The following is an 18,858-nucleotide window of genomic DNA, read 5'->3' as shown; positions in this document are numbered from 1 at the left end:
ACTGCACTTGGCCTTGATGCTCAAATTATACCTGATTTGTCCTAAGCTAGCTTGTCCTTAAGCTTGTCCTAAGCTAGCATGTCCTTAAGCTAGCTGCTGTATCCTTTTGACATGTCCCTATTCTTTGAATACTTTATTTTCTGACACAAAAATGTTCCTTAAAATCAGACATTTCTTCATAGAGCTCCAGTTCCTTTTAGCAGAGAATAGTAATTGGAAATCAATATCCAGGCACTAGTTGTGCTCATTGCTCCAGGGTGTGAGGGGCTTGCTCCCTGTCCTCTTGGTGTGCAGAATTAGGAAATATATATGTACCACACAGGCACGTGTGCACACACACACCTTTATATCACATATGTATGTAAACTATGTAGCGATACCCATATATATTTGTATACATTATTTATACACACTTTATATATATGTAAAAATTTATACTTATACTTCCTATTCTAATCTAATACCACAGGGTTTATTCTAGCTTTCCCTTTTAATTTTTCCTTTCTTTGTTCTCCATCAGGGAGAAACCTGGCTCCCATAGTATCAATGTACTTGTTAATTGCTCAGTACCCTGTATGTAGCCAACCTCCTGACCCCACCGGGCTGCCTTCTGCCCTGCTCCAGTGCCAACATCACACGCCATCACTGACCACTGAAGGGTTGACCCTGCCACTTCCCTCCAGTGCTGTCTCCTGTGGGCTGCCCTTCTCACCCTACTCCAATGCAGTCTTTGTATGGGGATGCCATCACCAACCTTTTTGAGTGTGGCTGACTTTTGGAATGAATGAATGAATGAAAGGAAAGAAAGGAGGAAGGAAGGGAGGAGAGGAAAGGGCAGCAGGGAACAGAGGGAGGGAGGGGGTGAAGAAGAAACAGAAAGGAAGGGAAGAAGGAAGAAAGGAAGTTGAATCAGTATTTCAAATATTGAATGCAAGTATCTGAAGCTTGAGTTACTGTAATTCAAAAATAAGAAGGTAAATGGATCCCTTTGAAGAAATTCTGCTAGAGAAAAATTCTGAAAAGGAATTTGTATTTTAAAGGGTCAGTATGCATATTTGTATTTTTAATCAACAAGTTTTTTAGCCTAGAGTTGGTTGGCTGTTTTTTTCAATTTTTATATGGAACTAAAATTAGGAGAAAAATTATGGCGGTGGGGAAATTTTCCTGAGATTAAATTAGACAGGATTTGGAAGAATAAAGTCAGTTGTTTACGGCCAGAGTATAGATAAATATGGGGAAAGTGCCTGGAGAGGAATTAACTATGCTTATGAAAGCCAGAGGCGCAGGAGAGCGACACTCTCCAGAGAACTGTTGGAGATCTTGAGTTAATGAATGTTTATCATAACTACTAGGAGCTGGAATAAGCCCATAGTAGCTTAATTTTTCGGCCTGGATGAGGACAAAGCCTGAGCTGAAAAGAAGTGAGGAAGTAAGGTCTGCATGTTGAGTTTGTAGGTACATCTTACCCACCTTGGTTTCGTTTGATGCATTATTAACAAATTATTTTTGCTTGTACTTCACTGAAGGTGGACTTCAATCAACATCGTCAAAAGTTGTCTTTAAAGTCTTCCAACAAAAAGTAACACATCTCCTCAAATTGATGGAGATTTTGAATGGCTATTGGGTTAATAAATTCTAGTACAATGTGTGAGTTTTGGGAAGTTGTATTTGATAGATTTGCTGTACATTGCTCTCCCACCCCCTCCCTGCTTTTTGAAAACAATTAACACTTTGCAAAACCATAGTTCATACTGTTATAAATGGGTCTTACCTCTGTCCATATGTAATCTTGGAAAAAATCATTAGTGCATGACATCATGACATAAGAGAGCATCTATGTACAAACATATACAATTTTATTGATATCTCTACAGACTACAAGAATTTTGTTAAGTATAGTCACAATTGCTGAGTGCAACAGAAAAATAGTAATTTGTCATTTTCTGAAAAGATGCAAAAATTCTGAAGATGAAAGAAAGATACATCAATGATGTCATCTGTTTCTTATTTCCTAGAATAAAACATCACATAATTAAGTACTAAAAATTATAGGTTATTAGAGGTTCTGTTCCTGTGTACAATTGTCCAAAACCACCATCTAGTTTATTTTCTGGCTTTGCAGTCAAGAAGGGTGGGCCAACAGCAGAGGGAAAGCAGTATGAGAGGCGATAACTCTGAGTTTCTTCTCATTATGTGTTACTGCCTTTGATAGGCTGGACTCTCCTTTTTTGAAGGTGTAAGCACCCTTTCAGGGCACTGGATGTCATATAGGAAGTTACAGGTATTCTTTTCCTTTAAACACATGTCCAAAGACTAAGAAAATAAATCCAAGTGGCCCTGGGAGCTTTTGATTGAGATAACAATCAAAAAGGAAGATTTGTTCTCCCATTTTGCTAAGGCCAAGTCCAGTGAAATATACCTACAGCAGAACAGGTACCTGGTACCCATGTCTCCTCCAGAAGAAGAATGAATAATAAATTTGGACCTAATTTAGCAAATGATTGTTTTGAGAATTTCCACTGTCTAAATATGAAGAATTAGTTTTCCACTTAGCTTTATATGCTGTTGAATTTACTGTGCTACTTCTGGTATCTTGTGATGTCACATGTGTAAGACAATTGAAAAAAAACCTAGACCTTTGAATTGGAATAATTGATGGACAAGTCACATAGGAGAATATCACAAAGATGGTTATTAAGAGTTGATGGAGCACTGCCTGGTCAGAAATTCTCAAATGCTTTTGTTCTGTGAGACATACAGAATAAATACCATTACTATATCTTACATCTTGCCTTCCCTGACCACTCAGAACTGGGGCTGGAGCACCAGCCAAGGCAGACAAACAAGGTTTCCTTAGTTGGCCATAAAGCAGTGATAATCAACTTTGGCTGGACATTAGAACCGCCTTGGAGGCTTTCACAAATATTGGTGTCTGGTTCCCACTCCAAATGATTTTAATATAATTGGGAATTTAAAAATTTCCTGAGGTGATTCTTATGTACAGTCAAGGTTGAGAATCACTCCTCTAGATAAATGTGTAAATCAAAGCATCCATCTGTGCATCTGATTCCTTAAAGCCTCTTTCACTTCACTGTGGCTCCCATGTCCTTCCTCACCACGATCTTCTTGCACCAAATTGGTACTTCCTCCTCCTTTTCTAAGACAGACCTTACCTATTCTACATTTCATGCTTTCAGGGCTATGTTGTCTGCAAATACACACACTAAACTTGTTATGTTGACAACCATGTTCCCTGGAATGGTGCATACTAGAGGTACTGCTCAAACCAAGTACACCACAAGTATTTCTGGCACCCAGGACAGTGTGCATGTGAAATAGTACCTAGCCAAAAATGGAGTTGCATGACAGAGGACAGAGGTGAAGAAGCTGTGAAAGCCACCATGTTTCTCCTGACACAGAGACCAAGACCTGATATGAATGTTTTGACTTCTTTTGCATTGCCGTGTGTGAGCCAACATGGTCAAGTTACAATTCTTTTTTCTCATAGCAGCAGGTTGTAATCACACAGATATACTCCCAGTTTGACCCAATGATCCTAAGCCAAGGAGAGGATTTTTAGCTTACTTTTCTAGATTGGCTTCATTTTTCCCTTCTGCTTGAATATAAGAATCTATTTTAATCTTCTTCAACCAATCTTAGGCCTAATCTGATTCTTTTTTCTCTCAAAGTCATGGTGATCCCTTCATGTAGATAAAGTATAGATGGTGCCTTTAAAACTGGTACATGGGTCACATAAAAAGGGACTCCAACAGTAAACCTTTTCCTTCAGATCCCTAAAAACTTTGAGGGAAAGGAGTTGGATTTTGATTTATTTATTTGAGAATCACTTTCAAAAGATTTGAGAAAATTGTCTTTGTGACTGAATCACTGGAAAACATCTCATTCAGTTCTGTCACTGTCCTTTCAGAGTTCCAGTTAGACAATGATCTTGACAGTGATTGGGGCCCTAAAGTCTGGGGCTCAGTGAAGTGTAAGAAGCAAAGTCAGTAGTACTGCTTTTGTAGGTGATTAAAACAAATGAGGAATCAATCATTCCTCCCTCCAAACTCCAAGACTAATGGATGATTTCAAGGTAAGGACTATTGCTCACGTTATTATCAGGGAAACAAATACCTCTAGCTTCTCACAGATGAATAAATGAAAAGGCCCATTTTCTACTGTAACACTAAAAAGGCCTTATCTTCCAAGGAAATCATAGGGAGACAAGGTCAACTTGTTGGGACTGTGGTTTGCAAGCCTTATCTTCTGATGTCGCTTTAGCAGATAGAATGTAATTTTGATGGTAACTAAGGCTCAGAGTCACTTTCTGTATCATTGTCCAAGTTATTAGGAGTATTTTTCTTATGTTCCGAAATAGAAGAAAGATAGTAAAGATGAGACTATGCAAAGGATTACATGGATCAACAGTACTTATTTTCCAAAGATGAGGATAAGATGATGATGGTAGTGGTGGCGATGGTGTGTGTGTGTGTGTGCGCGTGCGTGCTAAGGTCAGTGCAACAGAACAGAATTGTTCAAAGAGAAAAATCACATCCACATTAGATTCTTCTTATTGCTATCATCTCTTTGAATTATAAAAATAATTTTGATACAGTAAAACCTCATTAATTTGGATTCCACTAACCAGGAGTTTGTGAGATGAAGTTACCCTTACGTTAAGGAAGGGCTTATAAAAGCAATTTTGAAAGACACGTTTTAACTACTTCAAAGAGCCTTTTCTTTTCAAGCATTTGAAAAGCACCTGTTTACTTCCAATTGGTGTGCTAATTATAAACTTTTGATCTATTCACTGAGGCCAAAGTTTTAAGCACTTCTACAGTGAAATGCTATAATGTCCTTTTTGATATTTTCTCTGTGCGCCGTAAAATATTCTGTAGTTGTTATTTTTCACTGATTCCTATAAGCTTTCTTCAAAATTGTATCTTATTGCATATGAACCACACATGTAATTTTGGGTATAATAATTTATCTTGCTAAGACATTGTATACTTATTGTACAGTTTTATACAACAACATATATTACATATTCACACAATCTACCTCTTTGTATGATGTAGAATCGTGGCTGTAAACTGGGAGAAATTTGGGCAATGACTGGAGACATTTTGATTGTCATTACTAGGAGGTTCTTACTGGCATCTAGTAGACAGAGGCCAGGGATGTTGCTAACATCCTACAATACACAGGACAGTTCCCCACAACAAAGACTTTCAGCTAATAGTGCTGCTATTGAGAAATCTCGATGTAGATCAAGTTAAAACAAGTTAAATCTTATTGAGAGCTTCAGAAATACTCATCAAATGTACTGCTACTTTGGACTGAATTTCATTATTTCTAAAATAAACTAATATTTTACTCTTTTAGTTTTTTTTTAAATACAGAAATGATAAAGTATTTGTTCTGAAAATCAGAAAACTAAGTCTTTGAAACAGATGGTACAAAGAATACATTGCAATTTGGCCACTAGTATTTTCTAGATCCTACTCTTAAGTTTCTTTAATATTTTTACCATATAATTTTATAATTCTATAAATTATACAGTCATGTAATGTCTGTGTTTCCAAGCCAGATTCTGTTACCGTAAGGCTGTTCACAGGAGTCTGGGAGATTCAGAGAGGCTTTTTTAACAAGAGGATTCAAGGACTCTGAGAAATGCTATCCTAGTGTACATTATCTAACTCTTTCACTCATCTTTGTTCTCCTCAAAATTACTGAGAACATTGTACCACTAGAAACATTTGCTAGAAAGTACAACTTCTAGCAAAAAATTAGACTAAAAAGGAAATAAAAATACCATTTTTTGGCTAATAAAATAACCTGAAATCCAGGAAAATTGTGAAGTCTTAAGAAACACAAATGTAAATCCAATAAGACCTTGATAAACAAAAATTCAATAAGCCAAAACCATAATTAAAACTTTTCGTGACGAAACAACATATTACAGGATGGGTCCTGGAATATGTATATATACATTCCTATAACTTTTGACTTCCAGAATCATGTTAAATGGTAGTAGGTGTCTCTATTTGGTTTTGACTCTGGTGCTTTTCTGGTGAGTTATAGATACCTTGTATCATGTTAAGGATATTCTTTATTCCAGCTTTAAAAGAGTCTTTAATAAGGGACAGGTGTTTGGCATCTATTGACATAATCTAGTGGCTTATATTATTTGACCTAGGGACAAAAGCATTGATTTTGTATCATTAAACTCTTTATGTATTTCTGTTGTCTATAATGATGACTGAGACCAAGATAGCAAACAGATCACTATATTTTATAAAGATTTCCAGTGGTAAGTATCGAACCAATTTCCAGTGGTAAGTATCAAACCGAAAGGTATTTTCTAAGGAAAGCCCTTGTAAATCAGAAATGTCATAAATCAGAATCCCTTTCCCAGAACATTAACTGAGATTTTACTGAATCACACTAAAGAGAATGACCAGTTTGGTTTGTGAATGTCAGGCTGCAAGAGCACCTTTCGATTGCAGACCCTACTGGGTTTGAACAGTAATATACTGTGTAACTGGCAGACAAGGATACAAATGAAGCTTTTAAAATATATCACTTTAGAAGCTGAAATTGGGGTGTGTGAAATTTCCCTTTTTGTGAAGTCAGTTCTCATAGCTAACTCTATTGTTCCTATAGATTCCCCACACCTACTACCAACTCCCCTATAGAGTACAAGCCAGGCTGAAGAAAATGCTTTGAGGTGACCCAACCCTGCATGGTTTGTGCTAAAAACAGCAACCCATTCTGAAGGTGATAGAAATGAAACTGATTGTGTTGGGAATAATTTACTATACTGGCAATATTTGATTTTGACACAACTGTGAATGATGTAAAACATGGAGAGAGAACATTAATCAGACTCTTGCCATAAGAATTCAATAAGGTTCTAGTACAATGAAAGTTACAGATGAGGAGAAAACTCTGGGTTCTTGTTTTGTTTTGTTTTCCTTTTCAGTTGGGTATGGCAAATATATTTGAAATGCACTGACATCTTCAAATGCAGATTTTTAAAATTGTTGAGTGTGGCCCAATTGATAGAAATAGTTTACCATGAATCTTTTTTTCTTCTATCACAACATGCTTTTTTTTCTTTTCCTCTTAAGATGTTAATTTATCATGCAAAGATTTTTTTTCATTAAGTGCATTAATGCTTTTGTTTGTACAGGAATTTTCAAATCAAGAGGACTCCCCGTAGTTACTAAATATAAATCCTTATCGAATGACATGCCAAGATGATAGCTCCATTCCACATGGGAAAAGGCAAATTCAGCCATATCTTGGGATTTTAACCAGGGCTCCAGCCTTTGGGTTGCACAGTGTCTCTGATACATCTCTTTTATGAAAATTTCAGATTGACTGTAAATGGAACATTTTGTAGAAGAAACTGGCTTCTAGCAGTTGAATAGTGATGCTGGGAATAAATTTGGTTTCCCTGAATATGGTTTCTCAAAGCAGTCACAGCTTCTTTGGAAGTCAGAATTGGTACCATTTCTTATCCTTGTATTTCAGCATTAACTGCAAAGAAAAAATAGCCACCATAAGACGCTAAAATACTTTAAAAGTGCTATTCAAAGCAAGGCCATTTTGAGCTAATCATGCAAATCTATCTCAAAACTTACAATCAAACTGAGTGGCTTCTTTTATTTTGTGAAATAAAGTGCATATGAGAAAGATTTTAAAAATAAACAAGCTGTAAAGACTCAGCTGATAGAAAATGATTTTTCATGACTGAGACAAAATGGAGGATGTGGATCCCAGATGTATCAGAACCAATGGATAATTTCTTTAATTATCCCCTAAGGTAAAGAAGTATTGATACATTAAAGTATTTTTTTAAAAAACCTTTTATCTCCCAAGCACTGGGAGAATTATAATACTTAGAAGAGATCCAGGTTACCATGATTCTCATACAGGATTACTTATGTGGATCTCTGTTTAAGCTTTCTTGTGCAGATCCTAAATGTTTAAAGTTACTCCTGTATGAAGATGTCTGTATTTACTTAGGCAGTTTACCTCATGTGCATGTTTGGAAAATGCTTCTGCACTGGTCATCATGCCTGCAGTTTTCTCTTCCAGCTCTCCTAGCCTCTGTCCTCTTTCATCAAGTGCAATCCGTGCACGGGTGAGCTCTCCCATCACCCCTCCAGCAGCGCCTTTCATCCCTTCTATACTACCTGGTCCAGGAATGTGTTGCGCAAGGCTGCGGGATGCTTTTCCTGCCGAAGCTTCCCCAACTGAGAATATACGCAATAGCAGTTTAAAACATTTTGTCAGTAATTCAAACAGTCAAGCTTGTCACCAAGACAAAGTACTAGTATTACATTCTACTGTCATAATTCTCATTAAAAGAGAATCTTATTTGGTCCAGTCATATATGTATTTGGAGATGTTAGCACTTAAGAAAAATGCTAAGAAAGAGACTGTGAGATATATTGTTATCATAGGCCTTTTGTATGTGTGTGTGTTCCATACAATATGGCATAATTGCATTTCTTGATGCTGAATTGGAATATTCAAATATGTGACTTCATATTTAACCCATATTAATGTTTGTTCCAAGCTTAGGCCTGATCATTTGCTTAAATTTCTGCCTGAGTTTTTATTTCAGCCTTCTTGGTTCACCTTCATGTATAAAGCCTTTGTAGGCCTCAGGTTCTCTTTCTCTCTCTTTCTGTCTCTCTCTCTCTGTAAATACTGAAAAATGGGGTATATGAATATATGAATGATGGTTCTGTGTGTTAAAAAATTGATTTATAAAACAAACATAACATTTACCCATGTAAGTTACATATGTTAAAAATCTGTGGCTGGGCACGGTGGCTCACGCCTGTAATCCCAACACTTTGGGAGGCTGAAATGGGCAGATCACCTGAGGTCAGGAGTTCCAGACCAGCCTGGCCAACATGGTGAAACCCTGTCTCTACCAAAAGTACAAAATTAGCCGGGAGTGGTGACATGTGCCTGTAGTCCCAGCTACTCGGGAGGCTGAGGCACGAGAATCTCTTGAACCAGGGAGGTGAATGTTGCAGTGGGCTATGATTGTGCCACTTTACTCTAAAGCCTGGGCAGCCAAGTGAGATTCTTTTTTTATTTTTATTTTTAAGGAAAAAAAACAGCTATTTTGGCAGAAATTTAGTTAGAATTCCCAAGGATGTAATATTGGAATGGATTCTAGATTTTTTTAAAATAAGAGTGGATGGAATCTAATTTTTTTAAAATAATAGCCTTATTGAGATATAATTCACATAACATTTATCCATTTAAAGTGAAAAATTCACTTGTTTTTAGTGTATTCACAAAGTTGTACGACCATCACCACTATCTGATTGCAGAACGTATACATAACTCCAAAAAGAAACTCCATGCTCATTGGTAGTCTCTCCCTGTTCCTTCTGTGCCTCAGCCCCTGGCAATCATTAATCTACTTTCAGTCTTTCTGAATTTGCCCATTCTAGACATTTTATATAAATGGAATCATACAATATGTGGCCTTTTTTTTTGTCTGGCTTCTTTCACTTAGCAAGATGTTTTCAAGGTTTATCCATGTTGTACCATGTATCAGTACGTCATTCCTTTTCATGGCCAAATAATATTCTATTGTATGAAGGAACCTAGATGTTTTTGCATAAAAGTTCCAGAGAAAGAGAATTTTGATCTATAGGACCAAATGATGGTAGGATATTCTGGAAAATATATTCATACCTTCTCTCTGAAAATTTTCCCTAGTATCTTCCTATTATTTAAAAATCTACCAGTGAGGCTGGGTGTGGTGGCTCATGCCTGTAATTCCAGCACTTTGGGAGGGTGAGGTGGGCAGATCACCTGAGATCAGGAGTCCAAGACCAACCTAGCCAACATAGCAAAACCTCGTCTCTACTAAAAATGCAAAAATTAGCCAGGCATGGTGGGCGCCTATAATCCCAGCTACTTGGGAGGCTGAGGCAGGAGAATCGCTTGAACCCGGGAGGCAGAGGTTTCAGTGAGTCTAGATCAGGCCACTGCACTCCAGCCTGGGCAACAGAGCAAGACTCTGTCTCAAATAAGTAAGTAAATAAATAAATAAGTAAAAATCTACCAGTGAGACTTTGATAAACAATAATACTTTTTGATTTTGTTTATCAAAGTCTCACTGGTAGATTTTTAAAGTAATTTATTCTGTAGGATTTATAAATCTTACATTCTGAATAAGGAATCTGTTTTCCAGCAGTGATTAAAGTCAAGCAGATTCAAAAATCTTTTTTCCAGACTTTTTTGAATACCTTCACATTGCCATGCAGGTATGATCTACTTGCAAATGAGATATTTATTAGCTTGCTCATTATTTGTATGAATTATATGTATCATTTTTGTTAAACAATTTCCTAATATGAAGTGACCACTTTCCATGTTTGGTAAACGGAAATGATTTTTATGGTACAGAAGGAAACAAATATTCAAACTTTAAGATAGATGCAAAAAATACATAGTCTAGAATTTGAGATCACATATTACATTAAGTTACACACACAAATACACATACACAGAAACGTCTTCTATTTTGCAATACATTTCTATAATCAGGAATTTACTCACAGAGCTCTTCTCTGTCAAATGTTTGTCCGCTTCCACCAAACAGTCCCTTGAGAAAGCCTCTGTTTTGAGCTTCTGGTGTCTCTATGGGAGTAAACAAATCTCCTAGCATGTCCTGTATCAAATTCAAAGAAAAAAGCATTAGAACAACTAAAAAATCAATTAATATACAAAAAGGTAACACTGTGATATATTAGGACACATCATGAAAAAACAGTCTGCTTTTCATATATTTTCATGGTGATTTTTGCTGTGCTCACAGTTCTCCCTCTGGCATTTCTTTTATTCCTCCCCTTCTGTAGTAACAAACATTCTAAAATTTTCCTTTATCCTCTTCTCTTCTTCCTTCCATCAAAGCATGGGAAGCTAATATAGCTACCCTAGGATTAATTTCCATCTGTGCTCAATAATTACCACTAGACTTCTGATTCTTTTTCAGTCACTATAGCTTCTTTTTTATCCTGGTACCCTTCCCTGAACCAAGCATAGACTGCCCTATGAAATAGGACAGCTTTGGTGGTATGTGGAAGGTTGGATCTATTTTTGTAGGAGTACAAAACTATAAAATGATTAAAGATAATTTAAACGAGTCAAAATAGGCAGCTACTGTATAGGGTGAAGTACATTTGTTTTCAATATTTGGTGAGCTTTACAATGACTAGAGAAATGCTTGTTAGAAATGCAGATATCCAGGCTGCATTCCACATATATGAAATCAGACTCTACATAGATGTACTCTCGTTATCTACATTTTTACCAGACCTTGCTCCCCAGCTCTTTCTAAAGCAGACCAAAGTTGAAGAACCATCAGTGTGGAGAAAGGAACTTAGACTGAGTCAGGAGATCTGTGACCTAATATTGGTTTCCTATGAACTTCCAGTATGATTTTAACTGCATCATCTCCCTTTACCTCTACTGAGACCTGTGCTCTTCCTCCTGAAGCCCTTCTCTTTGGAAATGGCAACATCATCTATTTGGTTCCCCAAGCCAGAAACCGAGAAATGACTAATTCCTTCCTTTCCACTCCTATTATCTAATAACCCTAAATCCAGTTGATTACACTTTATGGCTATTGAATCTGCTAACTTTTCTCCATCCTTATGCTTCCTGAAAACCAACTGCCATACTATAACCAGAATATTTATTTTAATAAACAAATCTGCTAAAACTTTTTAATGACCACTGCCCTTGGGATAAATGCTATAATAGATTCCTTAGGTAGCTTACAAGGGGCTGCAAGATCTACTCGACTAATTCTCCAGCACAACACCTCCACTCCCAATTCTGCACTTTCTTGGCAGTTTCCTTAGCCCTGAGGCTTTTGCATGCCACTACTTCTGTCTAAAGTATCTTACCTTTTTCATGCCCAACCATTCAGTCAACTGGATAACTCCTGTTTACCATTTGGAAGTCAGTTGTGCCCATAATCCTTCTCTAACTTCTTTTGATTAAGGGACACACAAAATAAATATATATCCAGTGAGTTAGAATTGGGCATTTGTCTCTGATTGTAGCCGTAGGCATAGACTAGAAACAGGATAGCTGTAAAAGTTTAACCTTAAGTGAGAGTGGTCACAAAATTTTTAAAAAGCATGTTAGAGAGTCAACGGGTTAAACCACCTCCCTTCTGCTCCATCAACCCAGGTGTCCTTCTTATATGTCTCCCCAGTACTGGCACAGCCATATACAGCAGTTTCCACAGAGTAGTGTGATTGTGTTTACTTCTGTCTCTCCACACTAGCAGGCAGGGACTTGTATCTTATTTATTAGCATGTTCCTAGAGTCTAGCCAAGTATTAGGCATATAGAAAAAACTCAATAATTATCTGTAGAATGACAATGGTGATGATAGTAATATTTATTATTATTTATTTTAAAAAACATACTATATTCCAGGCACTGAGCTCAGTCTTTTATATGAATTCTTACTAAATTCTGACAACAGTGCTCCAAAGTAGAGTGTACAGATAGGTTAAGTAAAATGCCCAAAGTCACACAAATGGAGGAGCCAAAATACAACTCGAATAGTTCAGAGCTTATGCTCTTAACCCCTGTATTATAATAAATATGTTTTAGTTTTCTTATTTGTAAAATGAGGGGGGGTTAACTAGTTAAATGTCCAAGATGCTTTTAAAAAATGTTGTGACCATTCTTACAGAAGGTTAGACATTTATATCTATCCTGTTTCTAGGCTATGCTTACTGCTACAATAAAAGACAAATGCTCAATTCTAACCCACAGGATATATGTTTATTTTGTGTGTCCCTTAATCACAAGGTTTCTTCAAGAGTTCTTGAACTCCTTGAATGGTATGGAAATTTTTGTGTTTACATACATATTTTCCACCCTGAGGGGAGAGTTTATAATCTTTTATAAGATTCTCCATAGGCAAAAACAATAAAATAAACAAAAAGATTAGCTATTAATATGAATGATCTTTCCATTGTCTCCCTCTTTCTTATTATTTCTGTGCAATACCTAGAACCATACTAGAAGTTGGTAGGCTCAAAATGAAGAATATATATTCAAAACATGTTATTGGAAGGGCATATTTATTGTCTGACCTAATAATATTTTTGATTTTAGACATCTTTCTCATTCTCTCAACCATGTCCAATGTCTTTTTCATAAATGTAACTCCTGACCTACCTGTAGATTATCACACATTTCTTGGCTGTATGTTAACCGCTGAATTTCAGTAGGAGAGACGAGGTATAATGCCTGTCCTTCATTGGTAAAACAAAATGTTCGTGCTATCCTCATGTCTGTCAGTGGCAAATAATTAACATCCAACATTGGGCGAAGACTAGGTAGGCTGAATGGAAAAAAGTAAATCCATATATCATATGCAGGTTGTTAGAAGCAGATATTTACATAAAAACAGTAATTTTTATTCTAGTATTTTATGGTTGTTTCTTTTTATTTTTTTATTTTTATATTTTTTGGAGACAGAGTCTTGCTCTGTCACCCAAGCTGGAGTGCAGTGGAGTTAGCTCACTGCAATCTTGCCTTCCAGGTTCAAGTGATTCTCACGCCTCAGCCTCCTGAGTAGCTGGAACTACAGGTGTGCGCCACCCCCCTGGCTAATTTTTGTATTTTTAGTAGAGACAGGGTTTTGCCATGTTGGCCAGGCTTGAGCCACCATACCCGGCCTGGTTGTTTCTTCTTATCTTCAAGGCTCAGTGGTAATAAACTAGACTTTGTTTTTTTCTTTTTCTTTTGTTTTTTTTTTTTTTTTTTGGAGGGAGAAACAACTTTATTTTCATCAGAAATAGTAATGTTTACAAATTTGTTTATAGTAGTTTGTAAACTATTATCAGAAATGCTAATGTCAATAAACCACTTAAACTTTAAGAGATAATTGGGAACTATGATGAGGGTGATAATAAAAGGAGAAATCTTACAAAAATTAACCTGGATGTTAGGCTTGCTCTAAGATTAAGTCACTAGGGAAACAGATTCAGTATTATCCAATGGCTTAACCTTCCTTCCTTCCTTTTGTTCCCTTTTTGGTGGTGGCTGGGTTACAAAGAGTAGTGTCTTCTGCCCTGAAGGTAGCAGTAGTATGGTGGGTGCCTAGAGGTCAATTATTGGTTTAGAAGAGATTCAGGCTCTTAACTTCTACATGTGCTTCCCAGGAGGGGGAACACTTTCTTTCTCAGCCCTGTGTGAGGACCATGTTAGCCCAGAAAGTGTTCTCAGACCACTGGGTGCCCATTCTCAGTGTTAGAAACAGGAAGACCTTGGTTTCCTGGCAGAAATGGATCCTACAGTTTTCTCTCCATCAAACTGTAAGTCACAGTAAGACAGGACTCTGAAGTCACAGGCACAGCCAGGAGAGGTCAGCATCCTTATGCTGACTCCTGTTCCTGGACATGGGTCTTAAGATCCAATAAACTAGACTTTCATATAAAATCATAAAAATCACAGGCACAGTTCTTTTAATTCACATAGATGCTTAGCAAATGTTCTTGATGGATTAAATGCAGTGGCCAGCAATTTCAGGGGCACTTTTTGTAGCACTTCACATGTTCCTACAATGACTTACAGCCTTTGGCTATGTCAGAAACACCACAGCTAGAAAGTGTCTGACTGCATACTTGGTCTATTGTCTTTCTTTAAGGCAAAACTGACAGAGATGTGTTGTGGGTCCAGTTCACTGTGCCTGGAAATGAAGTGGCTTTGTTCCCCATTCCTTTACTCACTCTATACACAGGAAATGAAAATTACCCATAACTTAGGGCAACTGCACTGGAGGCATGACTAATAAGTAAATATGGCCAAGACTGTAAGGGAATGAGAATAAGTTATAAATAATAGATCAGAATTTGCACATCCAAATGAATACCATCTGAATTGTCTTACCCCATGGCTATATGCTTATCCTAATGTAGCAGATAATTTTGCTAAAATATTCATCAGAATGTCCTTTTGGATACTGTTTTTCGAGCCAGTTTTACAAACCACTGAAGAAAACCAGTCTCATTGCCTTTTAATCAGTCCTTTAATGCCAAAAGGGAAAAGGTAAACTTGTAATTAAATTTTGAAACCATTATACTGATTCTAAGTGTGCACAATGATTTTACATTGTCCTAGATCATAAAACCAGCACCTTGAAAAAAATACTGATTTCCTTTATCAAAGTGGTTTGTAACTATACTTTGAGACCTGGAAATTTACTATGTAAAATGGGACCTGAAATTTGTGCTATTGGACTAAGCACTGTGCTGTCCAATATGGTAGCCAGTAACCACATGTAGCTATTGAGCAGTTGATACGTGGCTCGTCTGAATTGAGATGTGCTGTAAACGTAAATTACACACTGGATTCAAAAGCTTCATTGATGAAAGAATTACCTAATATCTTAAAAAGATATTAAAAGATGATCTGTTATAGCACTTCTGGTAACTAAGCTCCTTAAGATATGAGTCCAAACCAATGCCAGTTAAACAGATTTCCATGACAGATTCAGTCAAATTAAAGGGTGGAGTTGAGGAAGAGGTTCCAACTGACTTTTCTGATGTGCTACATTGTCTATATTGTGTAATAACAAGTAAGCCAAGAAAAGAAAATTAAAGAGGTGTAGTCACTTCAGGTAGGAAAAGAGAAAGAGCAAGTCAGTTGCTAACTGCTAGGAAACAATTGCTCTTATAACAGAAGAAAAAAGACTTTCTTCTATGCAGGACACTTTAATAAAGAAATAGTGTCAGGTAACTAAAGGTGGATCTCACAAAAAGTGTCTCTTACAGCCAAGTTTGAGAATTCATACAAAGATAAGCCTCTTCTATTTCTCCTCTCTACTCTCAAACTTGCTTTTCTGGGTCTGGGTACTTAGGATCTAAGTAACCACTGGCTAGCTACCTGATATCTATCAGAAACCCAGGACTTGAGAAGACTGGGCTCAGGAGAGTTACCTTCTGATAGGGTCTGGAAAGATCCTGGGAATATACTCAGTATGGGAAAACGAATGAGGCCAGGTGCATACTAATTTGTAGGATTCATTTCTTTAAACCATAGAGCAGAGTACATACCATTGTTTCCTAGCTATACTTTATGTATATGTATTATTAAAATCATATCAAAATTATTTCCTTTTCAGATATTTTTGAGGATCCTCAGGAACACATGAAGAATTTCTACTATGACACAATATCAAAGTAACCATTATCATGTCAAGCAGCTTTTATAAAGGACAGAGGAAGACAGATACCATTTATCAATGACTCAATGTATGTGTGTGAGAGATACACACATTTACACACATACACAAATAGACCTTTTTTTCCCCCCCAAATCTGAGGCATGTATGGGAGTTAAATCATTTTCAAACAAGATTGAAATGACCTTATCAGAAATTTCTAAAAACAGTTTGAGAAAGGGGGAACTAGATAGAAAAGAATCAGAAATATATGAGAGAATGAACAGACCATAAAATGATTATTTTTATTCAAAATTTTCTCCTTTACTACTTTCCCTTGGCCTACAAATCTGCTCATATTTTCCCTATTTAAAAAAAAAAACACTCTCAAAACCTAGTTTCACTCTTAAGCAACTTTCCTGTCTCATCTCTCTTTTAACCACAAAATTTCCTGAAAGAATAATCAATACCAGGGGAAAAGGGCCCATAAATATTTATGATAGTAAATATTTTAGGCTCTCTAGGCTATATAGTCTCTGTTGCAACTATTCAACTCTGCCCTGTAGTGCAAAAGCAGCCATAGTCAATATACAGAAACATGGGTGTGGCTGTGTTCCAAAACCTTTATTTGTGGTCATTGACATTTAAAATTAGTATAATTTTCACATATCATGAAATATTCTTCTCTTTGAGTTTTTTCAACCATTAAATATGTAAAAACCATTCTTAATGCTTGCAGGCTGTACAAAATCAGATAGGGGAATGGAGGTTGATTTTGTTTTGGATATTAATTTGCCAAACCCTGATCTACACCACTGCCTCTATTCTTGTCTCCTTGAAAATTAGCTTTTGTTTCCACCATTCTGCTAAGATTTGCTTTCTCAAAGATCATTAATATCCCACCAGTTGTGAGATCTACTGTTTTTTTCTTGTACCCAAATTCTTTGACCTCTCTGCTATATTTTACTACCTCTTGACAACCTCTTTTGTTTTAATATTCTTCTCTTTTTATTTAATGAAGTTATACAATTCTGGTCCTTTCCTATCTTTCTAATAACTTCTCAATCTCCTTTGCTGCATCTTCTTCTTTCTTTCACTACATAAACGTAGAATACCCCCAAGTTTCTATCCTCAGCTCAGTCAGTTTCTTGTTTCTTTTTATGCTATCTTTTTTATTATCTCATTTGCTGACATAACTTTTACTGATGCATTTACATAGATGACTTCCAAAGCTGGACCTTCCACATATATTTTTCTAAGAGTGCAAATCTTAAATTTATTGCTAAACCTCTGCTGGATGGCTTATAACACCTAAAATTTCAAATATTTATTCTCAATTTATTATTAAATTTCTCTTTATTGGCTTTTTCAAATCCTTCTGACTTTCCTATATGCTAATAACATAACCGTTATCTAAGTTCAAAAAAATTTTTAACCTTTAAACTCTCTTCTAACCTCGAGATTTAACAACCTCCATTACTGTTCACAACCAATCAGCTTTGCATTCAATAAGTTTCCCTTACACCTGTTTCCTCGTTGCCTTCAATACAGACACCACTTCAGTTCAAAAGCCTATCTCAACTTCTCCCTCCCTGTGTATGTCCTAACACATGGCTAGAGAAGGTTAATTACCTGCTTAAAACCCCATTTCCTATTAATTGATAAATGTCAAACTCAGCCTGACATTCAAGGTCCTCAACAATTTGCTTCAAACTACCTCTCCATGTTACTGTCCTCCCAACAACTCTTCTTTTATAATACGTGTTCAACTATGCTGTGACTTTGAACTCTGGGAACTTAGTTTGTGGCTAGAAAATTCAATCCCATATTTCCTCTGTTGGAATTTATATTTTCTTTTTGTTATAATGTCTGTGTATCTATCTTATCTCCCAAGTTAGACAGTGAGTTTCTTAAGGGTTAGGACCATGTTCTACTAATTTTTATATCCTTCACAGGCCTAGCACAGTGCTCATCTCAATGATTTTTGGAAATAAGTGAGATATTAAAAAAATGACAGTGACTTCTATATAGTATACGTTTATGAGCTATTTGCTGAATTCATAAAATCATTAGGTAATTATTTTTGTGTCTCGTAAATTTTATTTCATTTCACTAACAGTAGAATGAAATCTCTTGACCAATATTTTATTTTAAAAGTATCTGATAACTTTTAATTATCAGACTGGCCTCACTTTTCCTAGACTTGCAACCTCAGGCAAACTGTGTAACTTTAATTTATTAACACATGTAAAATGGAGGATGCAAATAATAGTTTATTTTCCTATGTCCTAGAGAAGTTCTAAGGATCAAATGAAACTCTGTATGTAAATTTCTTGGGTGAAGTATGAAACACAGGAAAAGTAAAAGTTAACTTCTTTTCCATTTAGCTTATTCATCTTTTATTTCCAGTGCTTAGTGTAGCATCTGGGAGATATGCTCAATAAATATTTGTTGAATGATTGAAAAATCATTCTTTTCTTAGATTCCTTCAAAACAATTAAAAATATATTTCACTCACAATGCCAAGCATTTTTAGAAAAAAGAAAAACCAAAACAAAACACAAAACCCCCAAACTCTCATCAAATTGTTGAACAATAAAACATCCAGAAACATAATGAAAC

General features: G+C 36.2%; 1 protein-coding gene across 5 annotated transcripts in view; it reads right to left on the bottom strand.

Moving 5' to 3' along the window:
• Nucleotides 1-1,835: 1,835 nt before the first annotated feature.
• The window catches only part of STXBP5L (syntaxin binding protein 5L), a 507,599-nt gene continuing 490,576 nt past the window's right edge, over nt 1,836-18,858 (bottom strand). For 4 of the 5 annotated variants that reach the window (XM_516678.8, XM_024355609.3, XM_024355610.3 and 1 more), the window contains 4 exons: nt 13,248-13,413; nt 10,603-10,714; nt 8,044-8,264; nt 1,836-7,545 (listed from right to left, as the gene is read on the bottom strand). In XM_516678.8, coding sequence (XP_516678.3) covers nt 7,504-7,545; nt 8,044-8,264; nt 10,603-10,714; nt 13,248-13,413 — 541 coding nt within the window. In that variant the 3' untranslated portion in view covers nt 1,836-7,503. The remainder of the gene's footprint in view (nt 7,546-8,043; nt 8,265-10,602; nt 10,715-13,247; nt 13,414-18,858) is intronic. The other variant, XM_016941725.3, reaches the window with a different exon arrangement.

Source organism: Pan troglodytes, chromosome 2 (genome assembly GCF_028858775.2).
Source record: "Pan troglodytes isolate AG18354 chromosome 2, NHGRI_mPanTro3-v2.0_pri, whole genome shotgun sequence".
NCBI classification, from domain to species: Eukaryota; Metazoa; Chordata; class Mammalia; order Primates; family Hominidae; genus Pan; species Pan troglodytes.
The sequence above is the reverse complement of the archived record's forward strand: the minus strand, read 5'-3'. Positions and strand labels throughout refer to the sequence as shown.